The following is a 25,162-nucleotide window of genomic DNA, read 5'->3' as shown; positions in this document are numbered from 1 at the left end:
GTTGCCCAGTCCTTCATTCTCACTGTCCTCCTGAGGCAACTCTTCCACAGTCCATCAAATGTCACCAACCACTGCCACCCCTCAGAATCACAGTCCATGCACTCAATCCGGGCTTTCCAAGTGCCCCATATTTTTGCAAACTTGTGCAAACAGGCTCGCACCTTGTAGGCTTGTTCTTCTACTCTCATGCAACAGTCCATGGTGAGTTCCCAATCCTCCACCCCGAAACCCTGGCGGTGCTCCATTTCTGGATCGCATCACGCCTGGCCACCCTTATAGCCACATTACAAAATAGATAGGTGTATTTGTCCAATGATTGTTCACCCCAGATGTGAAACATTATTAATTTAGGAGTGAGGTGTCTATGACCTCATACATGCTGTTCCCAACTCCCATCCAAAAGGGTCGCAGCCTGGGACACTCCCATAGTGTATGATGTATTTTGCCCCGGTGTGTGCAGCACCTCGAGCACCTGTCAGACAGCCATCTATACATAGTGAAAAGCTGCCTTCTTGTGAAATACACCCTATGTAGGATTTTGAGTTGGTAAGCCTAAAGTTTGCCCGTATTGCTACGTCCCCTGGATAGTGGTATGCCTCCCCCCACTCATCACCTACCAATCTGCCAAGATCCCCCTCCCACCTGTCTCTAAAGACACTGAGCTGCAGGGTGCTGTTGGCTAGCAATGTGGTATATACCGCTGATATGGCTTGCCTGTGTAGTGGGATGCAGAGCACCCTGAGCTCTAGGGGCCTCTCCTCCGAGATATCCTCGATCTGACCTATACAACCATGGAGGAGGTATGTGATTTGACGCACTGCAAGAAGTGACTGCCTGCCAATTCATACTCTGCATGAAGGGACTCAAAAGGGATCAGACCACCCCATAGTCCACACGTCTCCCAGCCTCAAAATCCCCAGGAGATCCCATTCTCTCCCTCCACCCCGACTCCTTGCAGTGGCACCAGTGCATCGGTCACCCGGCGGGGCAGTCCAACGTAAGAATGCCCTGCCATCCAATATGCTTCAAGGCCCTTCTCCAGTCTCCAATTACATGGCTGAGGAGGAAAGCAATAAATTAAATTTCCCCTTACCATATAACTGTCTATTATAGTTACCGGTTGAATTGCTCTCCTATCTGTTGCCAATGAGGGTTCCCCCTGCTCAGTGAATGAGGAATTATTGACGACTAACTGCGTTGCCCAGTAATATAGACAGAGGTCAGGGAGGGCAATAGCCACATCATATACTTTCCTGGCCAGTACCAACATTGCTATTCTGGGGGCTCCACCATCCCAAAGCAGCAGACTCGTCATGGCCACCACTTGTTTGAAAAAGCTGTCCGTGGGAGCGTGGCCATGGCAGCAACCAAGATGGCCAACTGTCTGTGAAGCTCCGGTGGTTGGGGCCTGAAAAGTGTATGGATCGCCCTTGTTACAGCATCTGACTCCATCCACAACATGGGAATGAGCCAGTAATGGTGGGAGAATGAAGATTACTGGCTCTCCCACTGCCAAACTCACCAGCTAGCCTCATTTTCTCGTGAGAGGCCCGCGCTGCCCGGCACCGCCTTGAAGGCCCCTCTGCAACAGGGGCCACGGGCAAGCCTGAGGCCGAGACTACAGAGTCTCGCCGGAGCTACGGGCCTCTCCTCCTACAACAGAGTGGACTGAGCCATCAGCGACCCATTGGAGCCCTCCAGCCCCTGGTCCCACCTCCCTCATGTCCCATCCCCGGCCGGAGCTCCCGGCCACCGGATTCCATTGACGCTGCAACCTAATGCCCAGTGAGGGTGTCTCACTCCTACCACAATGGAGGCCTTCTGCATCAGCAATGTGGGAATAGACAGATTAAGCACCTAGGTATGGCCATTGACTGCCTCACTCCTCAAGTCACGTGCTGGCCAGCGCTGTGCAGCCCACTCCTGATGCCTCGCTGCGGCCTACCTTCCCTCCTACATTATGATACTGGTGCCATGCCTGCACAACGCTGAGCCCACATCTCTGCAGTCGCCATCCACTGGATGCGTCAACCTCAAGTATTGTTACTGTGCTCTTTGTACACTGCACCTACCTCCATAGCCACCTTTAGCCCAGGCCCCCTGTCAATGCCCAAACTGCTCTTACCCCCACCTTATGCAAGGAGATATGCCCCATTGGGCAGTGGCGCAGCACGACCATCTCACTCAGAGTGCTATGCTGTGAATGCACAAGAGAGGAGGAGAAGGACCTCAATGCTACTCCATAGGTGCATTTCCTGTCATGGCACAGCAGCCTCATGTTCATGGCAGACTGGTAGTTTTTTAGGTCTCGCCTAGTGACGCAGCGCATGCGCTACTCGTCTTGGTGAGATCTATTGTTGTCGGTTTGGTGGGCGAAGGGGGACAGGAGATGTGCACCCGTGCTTGTTTTCCATTGCATTCTGCCAAGTCCCCCGGCTGTGTCTTTTCATTACAGCGTTTCAGCAGAACACGCACGCGTACGGACAGGAGATATGCACGTGTGCTTGTTTTCCATTGCATTCTGCCGAGTCCCCCGGCCGTGCCTTTTCATTACAGCGTTTCAGCAGGGCAGGCACGCGTACGGACAGGAGATATGCACACATGCTTGTTGTACAAGCCAGATTGTTTTTTGCTTTGCTTGTTAACATTGGGCCTCTGTCCTGGGCGTCCCCTTACAACAGGCACTCAGTGTTACCTCAGAGCAGCACGCGAGGACACCACCACTGTAGGATTCAGCGCGAGTTTATGATTAGCAACATCTCATTAACTACATCTGCAGGGAAAAGTTTGCTCTTGAGCCTCCTCTGGAAGCTGCCAGTGAAGATTACGAGAAGGCCCCATGCGCTCCGGGGCGGTCCCTCTACCCAAGGCTCTGCACATCACCCACCGCGGAGCAGCAGGCCTGGGCCTCTGGAGGGCTCCTATCTTTAAGAGCGCCCGTGTATTCTGTCGGAAAAGTGGTTTGGCAAGTTAATGTGCCTGCTGTGGCTGAGCTACGTGCTCGTCGTGCAAGTCACTGGTTTGATTAGTGAGACCGATATAGCCTTTCAACTTTCTGATGTGATAAAATGAGTTTTCTTGCGTTCATTGGCACCTTGGTTTTATAGTCCTATAAACATGCAAGACTGCGATAGTAAGCACTATATGAAACGTTACTATCGGCTGGTGAAGGGTGCACTTATTGCTTTCCTTTGAGTGATTTCAGTGTGGTATTGTGCTTTAGTATTGTGTCACGTGACTGACGCTCTTCCTGTAAAGTGCTGCTGGGGCCGATGGTGTGAAACATACATTTCTTGAGCCTCTACAGTCTTAATTATTTTACTGGGGAAGGTGAACTATTGCTTGTGAAAGTCGGTTATGTCTTTACACCTTAAATTTTGTTTTATTTTTAATATTTGGTGATATATCAAGTCCAGTGTTTAATTTTATCTGTTGTAGCGGAATGAGCGTCTGAGACACCCCTGGCAACATTCCAGCCCGTAGTCTGCAAGTTGGATGCATGTCCCTACAGCAAGCGCTCAACCCACTGTACCGTTCCACTAGCTGTCTATGCAAGCACATCCCAAGCATGCCCTGGTCCGGGACTCGCAGGGATGGAACTCGGCAGATAAGGCTTTCCTTTCCGTCAACGAATGACCACATTGCCAAACCACTCTTTTTTTGGCACTGCTCGATAAGAGAGAAACTGTTTGCTTTGAGGAGCGGTGAATATTTACTGTACTTCTCTGCACACGAACCGCCATTTGCTTTTCCTCATCGCTTGGTGGTGTTGGACTTTCGAAGCTTTACTGGTGGACTTTCGAAGCTTTACTTGTGAAAGGGCCAGTATAATTTAATGAAAAAATATAAGCAGGTCCACTGGAAATTTGCGGCAGGGATGGCTCAAATTATGCAGCAGAGTTGACTAAATCATGTGGCGAGAAAAGGTAAATCAAGTGGTGTAGTTACCACGCGATTCGTTGATGTTAAAGGTAAGTTACAGCTTCTCTTCCGTGCCCAGCCCTTCCCAAATCCTGATTGAGCACACCTGCTTCATGTTTTTAGGTCTTGCCTGAGCCAGCGCATGCGCTACTCTGGCAAGACATTTAGGAGTGGAGTTTTCAAAGTCTGACCACAGCTTTGTGTGGCATACAGTGTGCATTTACGCGCACAGGCACAAGCAGAGGTGCCATCTGGCTTTCCTCTCGCTCTCCCGCGCGCCTCGCTCTGCCTCTCTGTCTTGCTCACCCCTCCCCACCACAGAGCGCGTCTCACGGCCGCGCGTCTTGCGAAATCACTAACTGCTACCACAGCATCACTCTGCAGCGCAACAGCATCAATCAGCATCAGGCAGCACCACCACAGCATCACTCAGGACCACCACAGCATCACTCAGGGCCAGCACAGCATCACTCAGGGCCAGCACAGCATCACTCAGGGCCAGCACAGCATCACTCAGGGCCAGCACAGCATCACTCAGGGCCAGCACAGCATCACTCAACGCCACCACAGCATCACTCAGCACCACCACAGCATCACTCAGAAACACCACAGCATTACTTAGTACCACCATAGCATTACTATATGCTACCACAGCATCAATCAGCATCACCACAGCATCAGTCAGCACCACCAAGGCCTCACCCAGGACCACCACAGCATCACTCAAGGCCAGCACAGCATCACTCAACGCCACCACAGCATAAATCAGGGACAGCACAGCATCACTCAACGACACCACAGCATCACTCAGTGCTTCTTACACGTTTTAATTACAACTTCTCAGCATGCTGCACAGCAGCCACACTTCTCTACTGCACAGCTTAGAAACATTGGCAAAGTCAATAGCTCTACCTAAACACTTATAAGGCCCCCCCAATGTATAGCCGATAGGTCTCGCCTTTAGGACATTATAAGTGTTTAGTTATCCAGCACAATATCCTTGATTAAACATCAAGTGTAAATGTAAATGTAAATGTAGTTGAGCTTATATAGCGCACAGCTACCCGCAGTGGGTTTCCCGGCGCTTGCTTAGGGAACCCGTCCTGGTATTCCCCTGTGAGATAGCAGGGTATCCACAAGGTGAAAGTCAGGCATCCCTCCGCGAGGGGCCATTGTGGAGATTAAGCAAGCTATTGCCCAGAGTCGCAGAGTGTGAACCCGTGAGTCGAGGAGGCACCAGGGCGAGAATTATCGAGTCCGTGGAATTTTTAGCCCAAGACCCGCCGAGGCGGGGAATTGAACCCTGGTCCAGGACCAATCTCAGCTTCCGGGTCTGCCGCCTCTAACCCCTGAGCCACACTTCTCCACATGCATGGCTAAACACTTATAAGGTCCCAAAAGCGAGACCTATAGGCTATGCCAATGCTTGTTCTCTTTGCTGACAGCTCCTTGATCCTAGACATGCTCCAGCTCTCCCTTCCTCTGTCCTTGCAGAATGAAAAGGTGCAGGAGACCGATAAAAATGTGCAATTTATCACAGAAAGACAGTGGCACGGTAACCGCTACACCGTGTCTAGGACGTCTTTTACCTGTGGTTTTTTTTCGGTGACTGTGGTGGGATGTGACCATTGTTGTTAGGGACTGTCCTGTATGTTACGCAATCGAAATATGTCATGTAAACATAAAATAGCTTTGTTTAATATTCATTACGTACGTTATGTGAGTGTGCACGTGAATGGCGAACTTATACACAATAGTAAACGTACAATAGGGTGCCAACAAGTCAATACTTATTACTTCAATTGTAGGGTGGTATACAAGATTGTGTTATCTTTTCTATTGACCAAATATAAATTAAAATAAATAATACAAAGAAGGGGTTATCTGAGGGAAAGGGACGATAAAAATTGAACAAAATATTTGATACACTAACGTGCAAATATAAATGTAACATATATGAATTCAGTGCATCTAACATCTTTACACATGTGAAAGGCAAATATCATAACCAGAATTAGGTTATGTAATGAAATCAGATTATATGTATGATGGTTTTGTAGTTTTACACTTCTTAACATACAGCTGAAAGTCCCAATATGAGGAAGTGCACAGAACACATCTATATACAAGCATTTGCAGTGCAATAGATCTCGCATTTACGCAAGTTTGAGCTATTGACATTGTAAATGACAATGCCTTTTATTTTTGTTTTCGTTTTTAAAACATAAATAAAAGGCATTTTCATCTACAATCCCAATAGCTTAAACTCTCGTAAATGAGAGACCTATTGCATTGCTAATGCTTGTTTAGACCTGGGGTGATACCTCTGCATGCTCTACAGACTACATCTGTGTCCACACTTTGTAGTCAAACCTAACTTTTATCTGCTGACACCCAGGCTTCTCCTTATTGCACCTCCTCTGTGGTTAATACCCGGAACTGAGAATTGCAGAGTTGCTCAATTACCCCTGCCATGTGCTACCGTAGCAATATAGCCCCTTCTTGCCTGCTCACCGGACTTCTCTAGGCCTCAAATATGAAATGCTTTACCCTGCACAATTACGTGTTGAAGTCAATGGGAAACCTCACTTTTTAAACACATGCTGAAATGCATCCTCCTCTGGGCGGAATACTCTGGAGCGCACATGCTCTCCAACCTCTGCGGAACAGTCCCACCGTGTCTGATGCTGGCTTCCTTTGCAACATATCCTCATGGATAGCTGCCCCCTCATGGAAACCCTACCTGGGTGCCAACATTGTGCCGATTCTCTGCTGGCACTGAGACACTGCTTATACCAACTCACACTGGTTGTATCTTGCTTGTGATCCTGTCCTTCATTTTCAGGTTTTCTTAGTCTTGCGGACTATGCCGACCGAGGTGTTGCCTCCCCGCCAGTGGTGTATACCGAACTGTTGTATACAGGGTTGTTTATATGTATGTTTACTGCTCTCGGGATTCGCTGGATGTTTTTACCGCCTTGTGTGGGGATTCAGACTCAGTTTGTCTTTGTTTTATTTGTTACTCATTGCTTATTAGATACCTATTGCGTTTCTTACTTGCACAGCCCATTCTATCATACACCTCCCTTTCGAATGACATCACTTGATGGCAGGGCGAGGGAGGCCGACATCACCGTCCTCACTTGGAATATCCACGGCATGAACATTCTGTAAAGGAGTAAACAGGCCCTTTTGTATCCCTCCGCCTTGGTGTTAAAATAGCTTTCCTCCAGGAGACTAATCTCCCATCTGGGGTCTCCAAGGCGTTTGCATCCACTTGGGATGCGCAATATTCGTTTTCTTGCTATAGCGCCTTCTCTAGGGGAGTCTGCATCCTCATAAACAAAAGTGTCCCTTTCTTCCTCATCACAAGCCACACAGACTCAGAGGCCCACTATACTGTATTGACTGGCACCTTGGCGGACAAACGTACCTTACTGATGAATGTTTATGCCCTAAATATAGACACGCCTGATATGGGCCTGGCGGAAGCGGATATTATAATGGGCGGGAACGTGGCGCATAATCCCTTATTGACTCGACTATTGGCTCCTCTCTGCCAATGCCTCACTCTGGACAACAGATGAGAGACGCTTGCCACGTACTTTGTCTGACCACCGGCCGGTTTGATGGTGGTTACGTATATATACCCTGTATAGAATGTACACTGGCACAATTACTTTGCCCTAACCACTTTAGCGGTTACATCACAGAACTAGTTTCCCATTTGGCAGAAATGTATAACGAATATCTAGAATCCAGTACACTTCCCCATCCCTTCGCGAAGCTATGATTTCTCTCCTCCTCAAGCCGGAAAAACCCCAGAGCGCTGCAACTCGTACCGCTCCTTATCGTTAATCAATACCGACAAAAAATGTCATGCAAAACTGCTTGCCAACCGCCTTCTCCCCCTTATGACGTTAGTTGCCCGCCCTGATCAATCAGGGTTTATCCCTGGCCGAGCTACCTTGCACAATCTGCTAACTATTTTTTCTGTCATCCATCAAATCAACTCCGCAGTGCCCGCCCTCATGGACGCCACCAAGGCCTTCAATACTTTTGAGTTGCCCTTTCTATTCTATCTCCTCTATAGATTGGGTTTTAGTCCCGGCTTTGTTCGAAAGATTCAACTCCTTTACACGCTCCCAACAGCGCGCATCAGGATTAATGGGCAAGTCACCGACCCCATACCAATCACTAGAGGCACCAGGCAGGGATGCCCCCTTTCCCCTAAGTTATTTGCCATCACGATGGAGCCTACTGCGGCCCGCCAGCGTCAGCACCACACCGATCGGGGCATCGGTTTCTCGTCTCGTGCCCTGGTGACCTCCATGTATGCGGACGATGTCACGATCTACACCCGTAACCCACATGAGAACTTAGGCCCCATAACTAGGGAGGTGATCCCTTTTGGCTGCCTCTCTGGGATCCAGGTAAACTGGAGCAAATCAGTCCTTTTTCCCCTCACAGACGCTACCAAGCCGTTCAGAAAGCGAGTTGTGTATCAATCCACCCACAATCAAGATGTCTCTGTTCTTTTAGAGTATTACTCGACTTCATTCCCTGCTCGAACGACGCCGAATAAATGCCAGCAACCGTTTGGAAGAAGAGACACATACCGTGAGGCGTAATCTTTTTGGTACCTTACTCTCGAATTTTGAGCTATTTGCCAATTCGCCAAACATGTCGATTAAGAATAAGTAATTAAACTAAAAGAACAGAGACATCTTGATTGTGGGTGGATTGATACACAACTCGCTTTCTGAACTAAATGACGCATCTCTCTGACTCGTTCAGATAAGGGGTCATCTTTTTAACCTACTAGTCCTGAAGATGGTCTTATGAAGTGACAATAAAAGACCGAAACGTCGACTCGCACACTATTTTCCACAACTATTGAGTACTGTGAAGAAAAAGTGTTTGATTTATTGTTAAGTGAAGGAACCATTGAATGTATTCTTTCCTTCCAATATATGTATAGCTGTTTATATTTTAAGTACCCTGAATACCATTTATTGATATAAAATTCATTTCTTTTTTACACACCCTTTGCTTCATTTGATTATTTGACTACGTACTTATTTGATGATTTGGTCTCTTCATGTGTTCACTCTTTTCAGTTGTGGTGGAGTGATGCATATACATATGACGAATGCATAGTGTATAACCTACGATACTAATACTTTGAGAGTAACCCTATTTACAGGTATATCTCTAACCTAGATTGAATAACTGTAAATTATATAACTAAGTTGTTTTCAAAAGAATCCCTTGAAGGCACTTCTTTACCAGTATACCAGAGGTAGCCAGGCCTGGCCTGGCAGAGCCTCTGATGTCAGTGGCCCCTTCCAAGGTGGGACCCAGTCTGGTGCAGGTAGCCTGCCTCTCTCTACCCTGCCTCAGTCAGCCCAGGGCTGCCGAGGTCAGGGAGGCCAGTGGACCCCAAGAGGGCCCCTGTCCACAAGAACCCCCCCATCAAAAGAATGAGGATTGCCTGGCTAGTAACCCTAGCCAGGTGATGGGTAAAAACATTCCTGAGGGATCCCCTTTACAGGTAGTTAGGGACCTCCCCCAGAGGGATTCTGTTGGGCACAGGCAAACATGGGACCTTAGGGCCCCAAACCTGACCTGTCCCTCCAGTAAGCCCACAAAAGGGACCCAGCCTCCAGCTTTAGGTAGCCAGAGGCTGACCCTGAGAGCACAGTGCAACTCGGTTAAAGAAAGAAAGGCATCCATGGTGGAGGATGACTGGAGGAAGCTGAGGCCTCACTTTGAGGACACTCACTTCAGTACTCCATCTCAACACCAGCCTTTTACTTTGCAAAGACACACCAAAGGTAGAGATTCCCTATGGTGGAGACCCTATGATACCTTTAGGATGAGGGGTTGCTTAGTGGACCATGAGACAGGGGGTAACCATGCCAGTGCTGGTTCTTCCTTATATGGCCACTTAGGCAATATAGGCTTACCTGGTCAAGGACAGCCTTAGCTCCTTTCGTTTGGGGGGGGGGGGTTGTGTAGGAAGGTGGATATCTGACTATGGTTACCCCCAACTTTTTGCCTAGTGTCTAGCTGGTTTTTCGACTTAGTTGGCTTGAGATCCTGCCATTCAGGGTCTCAGGCTGTCTGCTCTCTCTTTAAAATGGACTCCATGTACCCTAGGTACATAACCAATTGGTAAGGATCACCTTATTGGACCCTGTACAGTGTACCCTAGGTACCCAGGGCATAGGTGTACCCTAGGCCTCCCAGGGGCTGCAGCATGTATTATGCCACCCCTGGTCTGGCCTTCCAATCAGACACAACTGGCTGATCACTCAGCTGGGGCAAGGTCGTGTAATCATCCCTTGCTTAGATATAGTATACCTATATCTACCTTTAAAATAGACACATGTGTACCTATCAGCCACTCCTATGGCAGGCCTTAACAATCCTGGAGGCAGAGTGCTTGGTAACATGTGAGATGGTGCTCTAGCATGAGCTGAGCCTGTCTGCAGTTTTCGGAACCATGTCCTTATAGCTGTTCTATGATATAGCCTACCATATACTCTTAAAGTGTCTTATAATCTTAAACGGTTATGGTAACTACGGTTTGGCTTTATCAAAACATGTCGTGTAAGGTGTCTAACACTTTGGAATAATACCCCCATACCATTTCTGGTGATGAGGATATTATTCCTCCCTTCTAGAGGGAGAGACATGTTAAAATCCTACTTTGCTGTTTAACTCTAACCAAAGCCTCAGCATCACAAAATGGATGCTGCTGCCACAGACACAAGTCTGACCTCCTGCTGCTGGGAGTGATCCCGGCAAGGGAGGCTTGGACAATAGGTTTCCTGCTTGGGGAGGTGCTAGCACCTCCCCAGACATACTTTAGTGTATTGAGGCAGGAAGGGCTGAAAGGAATGAGACATGCCTGGGGCACACAAGGTGTCCCATGCATAGTCCAGTTCAAACCGGTGCTGGGGCACTCCAGCCCCAGTCCTGGCGCGAAACTGGACAAAGGGAAGGGGGTGTAACCACCCCCCTCCCAGGTCCCACCCATAAGGCGCGACCTAGCAGGTATCCCAGCCCCCCAGATTAGTATAAGAGTGGCCTCAAGACTTTAGATTATCCTGAACCTGCAACTTGAACAGAAACTCAGACATTCGACGAAAGAAGAAGACTGAAGAATCTCCCTTGTGGCCAAGGAGTGGCTACCCTGTGCAAACAGGCACCATCAAGAGACTACCCTTTGCTTTGCTAAAAGTTCTACGAGGGACCGACTGCAGAGCCCGACCAGAGCCTTGGCTTCCAGACTTCTCCGACCCTGATCCACATCCACAGCCGTGCTGAGATCCGTGGAGGCGACGAGAGACGTGGGACCGGCTACCTGGGAAAAGTGGCTAGTATCTTCAAGCGCAGCTTCTGAGGCACCCTCGAAGTTGTGCACCGGGGATTGAGAAGCCCCAACCCCAAGCACCATCTGCACCGAAGATCAGCCCCCCACACTTCACGAGTCCTGCGTGGGGTCCTTCTGCATTTTCCTGCTTGCCGCGTCTGTCCGGTTGCTTGCCCGCTGGCTAGTGGCCTTTGAGACGACGCACCCTGAAATCTTCAGCGCTGGTTTGGCTCCTCCAGACTGGCTGCCGCTTCTTTGAAAAAGAGAAGCACCCCAGACCTTCCTGGTCTGCACCAGAAGCAAGTCCTCCGTTCTTCGTGGGTTCCGCTTGCCAAGGCTTGGTGAGTCCTAGTCCAACTTCGACGCCGCGGACAGCAAGAGCCTTCGTGGGACAGCTCGCCTCCTGGTCCTGGTCGTCCTCGACGTTCCCTGGTCCTCGTGGCTGCAGCGACAAGCTTCACCTTCACCTGCAATCTTCACGACATCGCCTGGTTCCTTCCTGGTTCCACGTGGTCACTGGCTAGTGACCTTGACTCTGTCCCCTCTGCTTGCAGGTATCCTCTCTTCTTGATCCCAGCTTTGGGATCCACCGGACACTCTTCACTGACTGCCTGTCAGCATCTTTCTTCAGGCAACCATAGGAGTCGACGACGAAACCCGACGCAACTTCACCCCTATGCACCCGCAGCCTGTGGGCTAGGTAACTTGGGTACTCCGGTGCTCATCAGGATAGTGACTATCCTAGTGTCTAGTTTTCCAGTCTCGACTTCCTAGCTACTCCGGAAGTGTCCTAAATCTATTTAATTCAAAACTGTACTATTTCTATCAATTATACGCATTACGCGTGAGTGTTTCCACTCTGCACCTGAATCCCGTGGGCCTCCCACTTCCTAACCTTTGGTAGTATAGTGTAGCCCCAGCGATTCCCTAGGCCTAGGCCTATCCTATTTCCGTGACAGTGGTCCTTATACCACTTACTTAGTATATGGTTTGCGTGGCCCCTAGGGGCCTAACTGTATTACTTACCTGTGTGACTTAATGTATGCATAAATAAGACTGTGTTGTACTTACCTCTAATCTCATAAAGAGTGCTGAGGGTTTGTCTAGAATAAATACACTTTATTTTATATATATATATCTGTTGTGGTGTCCTTTCATTTGGTATTCAAGGGATTATATATGGTATCACAGCTGGCTTCACATGCCATTCACAACAATCACACCTGACCCCCTGGTGGCGCTGCTGGAGTACACCCAAGACATCCCCAAGTCTACTGTAGATTCACTTCTGTGGCGCTTCTCCTTGTTAAAAGAGAATTGGCGCTGCACTGGAGTAGTGGACACTGTCCTACAGACTCTGCCCGGCTAAAAGCATGACTGAATGTGATAAGATTAGTGAAGACTATGTACAGTTACAACTCCACACCTCCAGGCCTAAAGATACTTGGAAACCTCTGCAAGACTACTTACTTACCTTGGAATCAGATGACTCAGACTGAATATTCTTTGGACTCATCACATATTAATATTACCATGATTAATGGGTCTCTTGTGATGCCCCACGAACATCCCATGCCACAAGACTCATTTGGGATACTCTTCTAATTGCAAACAGCAAGTGGATTATGTTACTTACCTAGTAAGCATCTTACTCCTGCCATCTAGTGTTGGGTCTGGATGTTTGCAAGTTGTTTTTCTTCAAAGAAGTATTTTCCATTCATGGTAAAGTGACTTCTCCTTGTGGTGGTAGTGCGCATGAGCATCGATTCCATTATTAGATTGTTTTCCCTCAAGAGGGTGAGAATGGGTTAAGTGAATGAAGGGCAGAGATGTCCATGTGTATTTAATTTAAGTAATGCGAACTGCAACAACTACAGGTGCCGGGGTAGGTGGGAAGGCGCATGTGAATCTACAGCTCTACATGCCAAGAACAGATGCTTACTGGGTAAATAACATAATCTGTTTGAGGCATCTGTGCTGTAGATATACATGCTTTGCATAGACTATATAGCAGAATTCTCCCAAAGTGGTGGCTAACCGGTAGGTGTTGCAGTTGTTAAAAAAAAGTGTGTTTAGCGCTGCTTGCCCTACATTGGCTTGTTGACATGCTAACACATCCACGCAATAGTGTTTGGTAAATGTGTGTTGTGTGGACCATGTTGCTGCTTTACAGAATTCAGCTATTGGAATGTTACCTAGAAAGGCCATAGATGCTCATATTTTTCGAGTGGAATGCACTCTAGGAGATATAAAGTTCTTTTAGCTTTAGCATAGCAAGTTTGAATGTATTCAACAAACCATCTTGAAATACCAGATTTAGAGACGGGATTGCCTTTGTGAGGTGTAGCAAATGCAACAAACAGTTGCTTTGTCTTAATAAAATGTCTTGTTCTTTCAATATAGTATAATAACTCTCTTTTAACATCAAGTGTGTGAAGAGCTCTTTCTGCTACTGAGTCAGGTTGAGGAAATTACACCGGTAACTCAACTGATAGGTTAATATGAAACACAGAAACCACTTTTGGATGGAAATTTGAGTTGGTGCACAGAACTAGTCTCTTTATGAAGGTTAATGCTTGTAGCTCACCGACTCTCCTTAATGAAGTGATAGTAATGAGGAAGGCAACCTAACATGAAAGAAACTGTGATGGACAATTGTGTAATGGCTCAAAACATAAGAACCATGAGTCCTGTAAGCACAATGTTCAGATTTCAAACTGGTGCAGGAGGAATTTTGGGTGGTATTTATCTTTTTAGGCCCTCCATATAGGCTGTTATTATTGGAACTTTGAACAAAGATAAATGTTGTCTGTTTTGCAAATATGCGGCTGCTGCTGCAAGGTGCAATTGAATGGATGTGTAGGCTAGACCAGATTGCTGTAGATGCAAAATATAACAAATAATATTTTGAATAAAGGCATCTAGTGGATTAATGTTGTTGTTACAATATACAATAAATCTTTTCCATTTTGCCGCATAACATGCTCTGGTGGTAGGCTTTCCTGCTTCTTTAAAAATAGTCAAACAATCTGGTGGTAAATGTAAGTATCCAAACCCTATGACTTCAGGAGCCAAATCCCTAGATTGAGCCCCTTGGGATTTAGGTGTCTAATGTTTCCATGGTTGTGAGTGAAAAGGCTGGAACTGGAATGCAGCTTTTGATGTGGAACCACTGATAGTTCAAAGAGTGTTGGGATACATGGATGACAGGCCCATGTGTGAGCCACCAAAATCAGTGTGAGTGATGTTTACCTGAGCTTCCGAACCAGAAATGGAAGGAGGGGGAGAGGCAGAAAAGCATAGGCAAATATCCCTGACCAATTCATCGATATGGCATTGCCTTTGGATAGAGGGTGTGGATACCTGGAGGTGAAGTTTGGGCATTTTAAGTTGTCCACTGTGGCAATCAGATCTATTTGTGGGAATCCCCATTGTTCAAAGTATGGAAGGAGAACTTGGGAGTGAAGTTCCCCCTTCTCTATTTGTTGCAGCATCCTGCTGAGGAGGTCTGCAATTTGATTGCTTACTCCTGGGAGCTGCACTGCCAAAAGATTAATTCTGTGGTGGATTGCCCAACGTCAAATGGCCTGATAGAGACGTGATAGTTACAGAGAGTGTGTCCCCCCTGTCTGTGCGGACTAAGACAATTTTCCCTTTGAGGTGAGACTGAAAGGTTTTCAGTGCAAGATACACAGACAGGGGCTCAATGTGGAGACTTTAGTGTTTGTTGTCCCTGTTAGACCTGCCAGCCCTTTGGCTGTCCCCTCCTCATTTTTTCTTCCTTTACCCTCTAATTTTTCTGTCCACTAGTTTTTTTTTTGGTGTTGACTTAGAGGCTCTGGGTGCCCCATCATCACTAATTGATGGTGTGGCGCAAGGCGCTTCCCTAAAATGGAGGGATGGAGAGAGCTCCTCCACAAAATGATGGCCTAAACTGTCACCTTAGAACCTGGGCCATAGGCTGGCATGAGGAGTTCCAGAACCTTCTGGGCCACTCTAGCCAGTCAGGGCCCAGGCTATATATAGAGGTGAGGTGCGACGGCCATTTTGAGTGAACTGAGGTAGTCAGGAGTAAGGCACCTGAGTGGGGAGGTAGGACCGCCAGAGGGGGGAAACTGACTGTTCTTAGGGCCTGCTTCTTCTCCCCCCTCGGTTGACACCACCCCCTACCTCGTGACCTAGCCCTGCCTTCAGCCTCTGACCCTGGGATCACGTCAACTTTTTGTGCTCCCCGCCTAGTCAGGACCCCTGAAGAGAACTGGGGAAGAGAGTGACCATTTCTGACCTTATCCACCATTCTCCTGACTGTGCCTGGGTCCCCCCTATCTTGTTCCGCCCCTGGCGTGTGGCCTGCCGCATTCCAACCAACCTGTCCTGAGCCTGGGCGTCGCTGTGAGGAGACAGGGGGCGCTAGGCGCCGAACACTTCGCCACCCCCGAACTGCAGGCCACCCCTTAATTTGTGCCACCCCCGTCGGGGCTGTCCCAGAGAATAGCTCACCGCTGCGGCCCAGGGCCGGAAAGATCGCCCCCATAGTCATCGGGCCGTGGAGAAGCCCAGGGCCCCATCGCTGCAGTCGGAAGGCAGGAATGCCCACTGGAACCCTGCGAAGGCCTCACCAGGCCTGGAGCCATCCTGTGAGGGCCGCGCAAGGCCGTGAAGCGGATTCCCCCCATCACGTGACGATGCAGCGTAGGTCACGCTGCATCGGTGACTGTGGGCCCTGGAAGTCTGAGGGAAACTCCGGAGCCGTCTGGAGTCCTGCGGAGCCCCCACCACCTCTCCAGACCGCGCCGAGTGGAGCGCTGACTGAGAGGAGGCCCGTGAGGGGCGAAAACCAGCGCAAGGGCCGAGAGAAGGCTGAGGAGAAAGGTAACCCCTGGGGGAGGCGGGCGGAAGGCTGTAGAGAGGCCCAGAGTTCGCCCCTCCCCTGGGGAGGCCCAGTGAGCCACAACATTTCCCCCTGACCTGGGACCCACCTCACCAGCATCTCCTGCCTCTGTAGGGCTACAGTACAAGGGAGTTCGGGGCCCGAGGACCTCGCCTCAGACGGAGAGTCTCGTTAAGGCCTTAGGTACTTGCCGGGGATAGCACTAATGAGGTACTGAGTACACCGCTAAGCGGAAGGGCCACTTTTAAGGCGCTATGAAATTACTATGTGTAGTGCTACGTAAATGACTCTATTTAAGGCGCTATGAAATTAACAAGTGCAGTGCTATGTTAATGACTTTATTTAAGGCACTATGAAATTACTATGTGTAGTGCTACGTAAATGACTCTATTTAAGGCGCTATGAAATTACCAAGTGCAGTGCTATGTTAATGACTTTATTTAAGGCACTATGAAATTACTATGTGTAGTGCTACGTAAATGACTATTTAAGGCACTATGAAATTGCTATGTGCAGCGCTATGTTAATGACTCTATTTAAGGCGCTATGAAATTGCTATGTGCAGCGCTATGTTTAATGACTCTATTTAAGGCGTTATTGAATTTGCTGTGCTGTGTTTGACCGCCAGGTGGCGCGCTTGATTTCACATCAGGGCTAAGGTACTTAAGTACTGCCAATTTAACCACAACGAAATGTTTTGACCCTAATGTGGTGTAGATAAAAACTGATTGGTTTCATTTGAAAGAAAAGAGAAACCTGATAAAAGGAAAGATAAAGCTTTTCTAACTTTTATAATACCTTGGTGTAGTGTCGTTTTTAGTGGTGATACGCGTGCTGAGGTGAGTGTGATGCAAGCACGACATGTTACTCCGGAACGAGGCCTTTCCACCTGAGCCAAGCTACCCTAGGACTTTAGGTCCAACGGTCCCACCAACCCTAAATTGTCAAGTTCTGTTGATGGGTACCCCAACCTGTGAGAGATGCGTCTGCTGTTAACACTGTCTGTGGAATGGGGTCAATGAAGGGCCACCCTTTTGATAAGTGTTGTGTGTTCCACCACTGCAGAGAGTGATGGGTGCAGCTGTCTACCAACACTAGATCTGTTAATTGACCCTGTGATTGATTCCACTGAAGTGCTTATCATTCTTGTAGAGGACGCATGTGTAACCTTGCATGAGGCACTATTGCAATGCAAGATGCCATCATTCCTAATAGTTGCATGAAAGTCCTAACTGCTAAGTATTGATTGGTCTGAAATTGTATTAGCAGAGTTTGAATATTTCAAATTCTGACTGCACTGGGAGAGGCTAGAGCTGTGAAAGTGTTTAGAGTCGCTCCCAGATAGGACTGCATTTGTGAAGGCTGAAGATGAGTCTTGTGCACGTTGACCGTGAAACTCACTTGGCAGAGTAGGTCTAATGTAGTCTGAGTGTGTTGTAAACACTTTTGGTGTCTGCTGGGTCTGATGAGCCAGTCGTCTAGGTATGAGAAGACATGAATCTATTGTCTTCTGAGATGTGCTGTTACTACTGCTAGGCATTTTGTGAACACTCTGGGAGCAGTAGTTACTCTGAATGGGAGTACGTTGAACTGATATTGTTTTTCTATTATCACAAATCTCAGATATTTGCGATGTGCTGGATGAACCAGAATGTGAAAGTATGCGTCTTATATGTCCAATGTGGACATAAAATCATCTTGCTGTAGAAGTGGAAGCACCTGTTGAAGCATGATCATGTGGAAGTGTTCTGACAGTATGTACAGATTTAACGTACTTAACTCTAAAATTGGTCTTAAGGATCCATACTTTTTGGGGATTAGAAAGTACAGAGAGTAAACTCCTGAACCTTGGAACTGTAACAGAACTGGTTCTATAGCTTCTTTTGTGAAACAGACCTGTACCTCTTGTTTGAGGAGCTGCAGGTGGTCTGACGAGAGTTTGTGAGTGCAAGGTAGAATATTGGGAGGGTTGCTGGTGAGCTCCAGGCAATAACCATGTCAGATAATGTCTAGCACCCATTTGTCTGATGTAATGGATTGCCAAATGGGGAGAAATTGTTGAAGTCTTCCCCCGACAGGTGTTAAATGATCGGGAGAAGTGTAGGCAAGTCACTGTTTATTGGGGGAAGGGGAGTTACGTGTTAGTGCGCTCTTACCCCTGCCTTTGAAGTTGTTTCCTCTATACCCTCCTCTATCGAAGCCTCTAGAGGAAGAGGGTTGTGTGTTTGACTTATATGATGAAGCATTAGGGTCTGAGGATATACTTTTCGACCCTCCCTTATAAAATGAGTGGCAAAAGGAGCCTCTGTTGGATGGGGATTGAAGCGTTCTCACAGATGTTGCTATGTCTGTGTCTTTCTTCATCTTTTCTAAGCCCTCATCTGCTTGAGGCCCGAAAAGATGTTGCTTGTCAAATATGGGTATTTAAAATAGACTGCTTGACCGCAGGTTCAAAACCTGAAATTCTAAGCCAAGCATGTCGACGTAGGAGAATGCTGGTGGTAACTCCCCTTGGCTGAGTGTCAACTGCATCTAAAACACATCTAATGGAGGAATTAGCTCTGAGTTTGCCTTCTTGAATCAACTCTTGTGCTTTGGGTTTGTGCTCTTCTGGAAAGTGTTGAAGTAGACCTTCCATCTCATCATCTGTGCCCTGTCATGCCTAGCTAGTAAGCCCTGCACGTTAGCAATGAGCCAGTGATTAGCTGCTTAAGCGGCCACCCTTTTACCAGATGTGTCAATCAATTTAGACTCTTTGTCTGGGGGCGATGCATCTGCAGAGGTTTGTGAATTTCCTCTCTTACAAGCATTAGAGACTACTAGTGAGTCTAAGGGAAGCTTTCCTTTAACAAAAACAGGATCAGGTCAAGGGGATTTATATTTTTGTCAACCCTAGGAGTTAAAATGCGGGCACAAACTGGGTCCTTAAATATCTAACCTGCATGTCTCATCATTCCTTTTAACATGGGTTAATTAATCCTATTTGAAGACCCAAATGTCTCAAATAAAAAGTCTGCATCCAAAGACTCTATATGTAATGCAACTCCATGATAGGCTGCTGCACTTGAAATTAGCTCTTGTTAAACCACATTATCATCTGGAGGTGATGGCTTTGCAGGGTATAAATCTGGGTCATTATCCATGGTTGGATTAATATTATAGTCATCCCAATGATTGGCTGGTAAATGACCATTGTCATCATCGTCATCATCATCATCCCGTAAATCAGGCTGTGTATGAGGAGACCCTTGAAGTGTTATGTGTAGTGGATCTGAGCCTTGCAGTTGTAGTAATGGTGAAGATGGTGGAGGGGATGACAAAGTAGGGTGAATAGGACTTGTAACCATGTCCTTCTTCTTTTTGAGAGGAATCTTGTAACCAGTGTCCTCTGAACTGACTTTCCTTTTGGATGGTATTTTAACTAAAATGTGTCCAGTATCTGGATTAATATTCAGCTTCTTCTGTGTAGGGTCTAATCTTTCTTTCATAACGTCCAGGATTGGTTCTGGGGGCGTTAGAATATCTTCTTACGATTTCAGCGCCAAAGGTTTCGGTGTCGGACTGGACTTGTCCTTTTTGTCCTTCGAAGCGGAAGGTTTCGGCTCAGAACCGGACTTGTCTTTCGGAGCGGAAGTTTTCGGATCTGAAGAAGATCTGCCTCCACTCAATCCCGACTCAGAAGGCTTGACCATTTGTTTTGGTGCCGGGCCTCAAAACATCGTTTCGGTGCCGACCATGTCCCGAAGGCAGAGGTGGTGCTGAAGCCTTACGTTTGGTGGAAGAGAGTTTATGGGGTAAAGGAGCTTTAGTACTCATGACACCCTGTCCCGCAGGAATGTCTTTAAACTCCAGTTCAATTTCCAGCTCGGAATCTGATTCTGGGACAGAGAAGACCCACTCTTCTTCCGCTGCTGTTGCTTCTTTTATTGTTCGGATTCTTCTCCGAAGATATCCGGAGTATGTTGGATGCTTTGACGTTGCATTTCTCGTCGTTGAGACTGACGATCCTGAAGAGTCTTTTTCGATCGTACTGACCGACAAGCCTCACAATCCTGTTCCTTGTGCTCCGGTGGGAGGCACAAGTTGCAGACTTTATGTAGGTCAGTGGAGGGTACTTGGAGTGGTACCAAGAACAAAATTGAAACGGAGTCTGTTCCATCAGCAGAAGGCTGGACCAGAGCGGTTAGACTCAAAGGTCGCCCACGATGTTTTCAACCGAAGATGAAGGTTCCCGATCGAATCGATATGCGGAGGATAGAGAAACACGTACGATAACAAAACCATTGAGGGAACAGTGGATTGAGCACTGAGGAGAACCCGAAGAACGGTTTCAAACCGGAGCGCATCAATACACGTCCGAACCCAATGTCAGAAAGAAAACAATGTAACAATGAAGTCGATGCCCTTGCGCACTATCACCAAAAGGAGGAGTCACTTTACCTCGTGAGTGGAAAAGACTTATTCGAAGAAAAATAACTTGCAAGCATCCAAGTCCAACACTAGACGACAGGAGCATGCAAAGCATGTGTATCTACAGCACACATGCCTCAAACATTTTGTTTTCTGTCTAGTCTCATAAACGATGTGCCATGTATCATGTTGATAATTCGAGTACCTATATGTAATGTGTTTTTATCTGATTGTTCTCATTTATTGCAAAACTTAACAAAAAAGTTAAAATAAAAAGCTGTACGTGACCTCAAAAAGGGAATTCTGCAGGGCATACGATAATTTCACAAGTATATAATTTTGTAGAGCACTGAACGCCGAAGCAGCGCAACAGTATTTTGCGCCAACGGGCCACGTCCCTCCAATATTTATCCAATCCCCCTTCCTTGATTATTATTATCATATAAGAGCTGGAATTACCTGGTACTGTAGATACCCAGTTAGCTGTACCCCTGCTCCTCAATGGGAACCAGACAGCACCATGTCTCCCTGAGTTGCCATCCTGCCAGCGGGTAGAGATAAGACTTGTCCTAGTTGATACATAACCGGGAAAAGACCCAAAGACATCAAAGATCTCCAGTATTCTATTAATGGAGCTCTCTGGCTCAACTAGGTAGATAAGGACATCATCTGCATACAACGAGACAACATATTTCCACTCATGTTCCTAGCAGAGTCAACACGCCAGGGCATTCCTGTGAATCCATCTGGCTATTGGTTCTATGACTATTTCAAAGAGGAGCAGGGGACAGAGGATAGTACTGCCTTGTCCCCCTCTCCAGTGCAAACTCCACTGATAGCATGTTGTTGACTCTGACATGGGTTGTGGGGCGGATGTACAATAGTCAAAACCAAGCCCAGAAGGAAGGTCCTAAGCTAACCCCTCTCCGGTAGGGCCATTCCAACAAATCAAATGCCCTGGCGGTGTCCAAGCCAACAGCGTTGTATGTTCCTGCAGACAGCCCTCACGGGCCAGACAGCCAAAAAGATGTCTGGGTTTATGCCTGGTGGACCTTTAGGACATAAATAACGATTGGTCTGGGGCCTCAATGGTGTGGATTACTGGGAGCAGGCGATGAGCTAGGACCTTTGTCTCGATATCTGCCACACTCAGCCCTTCCTGTGTTGTGGCTGTCTAGAGAGTATGCACAAAGTGCAGCTGTCACCCAGTCAGGCTGCAGGTACACAAAGGAAAGTTAAGAGCAACAAAATGTCCACTTTTTAAAAGTGGCATTTCTGGACTGGTAATGGCAAATCCAACTTTACCACTAAAGATGATATATTATCACCATTTAAAAAATGTTAAACATGGAGTAGCCACTCCTTCCCAATCAGGAATGACAGCTTAAAAGATATTTTAAGGAATCCCCAATGCTAGCCTATGGAAGGAGTTGGCCTCACAGCAGTGAAAAACTAATTTAGCCGTTTGTCACTGCCAGAACATGCAAAACGTAAGAGCACACGTCCTGCCTTTTAGTTACACAGCACCCTGCCATTAGGGTTACTTAGGGCTTGCCTTAGGGGTGACTTATGTGAAATAAAAAGGGAGTTTGAGGGCTTGGCAAGGTTTTAAATACCAAGTCGAAGGGACAGTAAACAGCATACACAGGCCTTGTAATGGCAGCCCCGAGACAGGTTTGAGAGGCCAATGTGTGGGGGGCACAACTAGTGCCGCAGGTCCACTCGTAGCAATTAGAGTACAGGCCTTGGGTGCATGAACTTTACAAGGGAATTACAGGTAAACTAAACATGCCAATCAGGTATCCACCAATGTCACCATGTTTAGGGGAGAAGCACATGCACTTTAGCACTGATCAGCAGTGATAAAGTGCTCAGAGTCCTACGGCCAACAACAAGATACAGCAAAAAGTGGGAGGCAAAAGGCAAAAAGTTGGGGGGAAGACCATTCAAACGATGACAGGTATAACACTTATTATCTAAATATTTTTATTTTCAGTGCACCTTTTATACAACTCTGTTTCTCACCAACCGTAGAAATTGTAACTGCTTAAAAGAAAAAGATTTGCTATACTAAGATTTGCCTATACTTTTGTCCCGGTAATTTGGGTCCAATGCCTATTATAGTTTAAGTTGCAAAAGGCATGCTAATATGTACACTTTCACCATTGCGGAACAGGATTTGGAATTCTACAAAATAGACATAGAAGGTGGAATTTCAAGATTTCTAACTATAATGCAGGCGATTAATTTGGAATTCAAAATGTTCTCAAATTTGGAGGAGTGGATTTGAAAACGAATCCAGCTTGACCTACTTAGTAATGCATTGCAGGTAGGCCAGAAAAAAACAACAAAAAATGGACGAGCTATACCTTCATGGAGCTGAACTCCTCCTCGGAGACCAAGGGTGACATCCCATCAGTGCCGGAGGATGGTGAGCGACGTGGAGAGCGTCGTCGTTCTGTTATATACATTCCTCCCATGTGCTCTTCAATCCTCAGTGCTTCCAGCTGAAATAGAAGGAAATAAATGAACGATCAATGATGGGAAATTGACCTTGGTGTCTTTTATAATATTCCCTGATTGTAACTCTAATAATAATGACTTATAGCAGTTTATACTGCTGTTTCCAAGAGCTTTAAATAACGGATGTTGTTATGTGCCCGGGTTAGACCCATGTAACCAAAGCTGCTCATTTCTTACATTATCTTATTTTATACAATAACATTTCTGCTGTGACTTTTTGCACATATTCGTGTGTGTGACAATATTGGATTCGTGTTTTGAAACTACTTGTGTTTACACATCTGGCTTCGCATAACATTATCACAATGACTCAAACACCAAGTACAAGGCCTTTAAGCATGAATGTACAAATGTCATTCTATTTTCATCCACGGGGCGACAGCGCTATCCACATATCCATAACATTTCTAATCTGTAGTACATCGCAAGGATTCATTTTTACATCTCCATGAGGGGTGACCAAATGGGGTCCTAATTTCTCTCCCTCCAGGTAATGGGGTTGGATCGTCCATTGGGGGTTCTTGGCTTAACACCTACACACACTCTAGTTTCACACACAGTAGATTTCGCATCATAGGTGTAGCCTGTTACTACCGTGTTGGATGTGACTGCATATATACACTGTTTTAGCACCATGGTAAAACTGTATCTACTATTTACTCTTTTGTTGCTTGTAATCACTTTCAGCTGCTTCTGTCAACTGATTATTGCAGCACATGTATTGTATACAAGAATAACATTGGTTCAATAAATATATTGAAAACGTCCCACTGTGTATTCTCTGTATATTTCTCTGAGAGCAAAGAACACAAGTGACTGAGCGAGAGGGTTCTGATCTGTTACCACGATCCCTGAGGGTCAGGGTTGTCGTGTTCAGAGGTTGCCAGAAACCATTCGCTCCCTGGTTGGGTTAGGGTGGCTTATGGTGGCACTGTGAGCTAGCTGGTCTCTAGGCCAACATATCCTGCGGGGGTGCTTGGAATCAGTCTAGGCACCTCACCCAAACTTTATGTTGTCCAACAAAGGTGCAGATCCTACGGATTAGTGGAAACTATACAACATGGTGCCCAATGTTGGTTGGGTTTTTGTTTAACGGTCTACCTGAGCTTTCTCAGAGACCCCAACTCACCTCCAAATTGGAGACATCCGTGGTGGTAGGGAAAACCGTCTCAGCTGACTAGGTATACCCTATGTATTGGTTGAAGGTTATTCAAGCTTGTAGGATAAGAAATTCCCACATTGTGTTTACACTATTTCCATAAATTCATCTATTAATTTCCTTCTTCTTTAAAAGACAATATCCGTAAATGGAGATAATGGAGAAATCAATAGAGAAGAATTAGAAGCTCTAAACATTACAGAAAACTGCAAACATGCAGTTACTATAAAATTATTACAATATGGTCTCCCGGCAATGGTTGGAGACGTTACCTTCATGGTTGAGGCACAAAAAGTATTCAGAACAGAGGTATTTCTATCCCTGGGTTAAATTCCCATCTGCAAATGCAAATACACAATTGTTCCACACTTATATTGAAGATGAAACACCAGAGGAATACATTCCATATGCGGACATAGAAATTCAATTTTCTTACCAAGAACACATAAATCAGTTTAAAGGCGCCTTCCCCCACACTACAGAAAACGTGAGACGCGGTCCACTCAGTAGAGAAGAAGTGACATGGCTGGTCTTAGCTGCATACACACAGCATTCCTAAAACTGCTAACTAACTGCAGCAGAATTGTGTACACGATACAAAGATCTGGTAAAGATTTACAGAAATCTTACACAGTTCATAATGCAAACACTCACAGTTAACCGTGTGCGGACTGCTCACGCTGCACAGACACAATTGGTTACCATGGGTATCAGCCCACAAACACTGAATGCCGTTATCAAAAAGATTTCCACCAGTCGAGAGAAAATTCTACTCTGGATAGCACAAAAAACAAGCCAGCTTGAAGCAGTTTTTCACCATACAGGCCCACAGGAGAAACACAGAGTATTGACCATTTGTTTACCAATGGAGATGGCC

At 46.7% G+C, this 25,162-nt stretch overlaps 1 protein-coding gene across 1 annotated transcript in view; it reads right to left on the bottom strand.

Annotated features, from left to right (window-relative positions):
* LOC146811810 (uncharacterized) overlaps positions 1-25,162 on the bottom strand; it is a 343,512-nt gene that overhangs the window by 1,083 nt on the left and 317,267 nt on the right. Inside the window, exon 7 of the mRNA XM_085614539.1 lies at positions 22,973-23,110. Coding sequence (XP_085470665.1) covers positions 22,973-23,110 — 138 coding nt within the window. The remainder of the gene's footprint in view (positions 1-22,972; positions 23,111-25,162) is intronic.

This window comes from Triturus cristatus, chromosome 7 (assembly GCF_964204655.1).
Source record: "Triturus cristatus chromosome 7, aTriCri1.1, whole genome shotgun sequence".
Lineage (NCBI taxonomy): Eukaryota > Metazoa > Chordata > Amphibia > Caudata > Salamandridae > Triturus > Triturus cristatus.
This window is presented reverse-complemented; position numbering and strand designations above follow the sequence as displayed.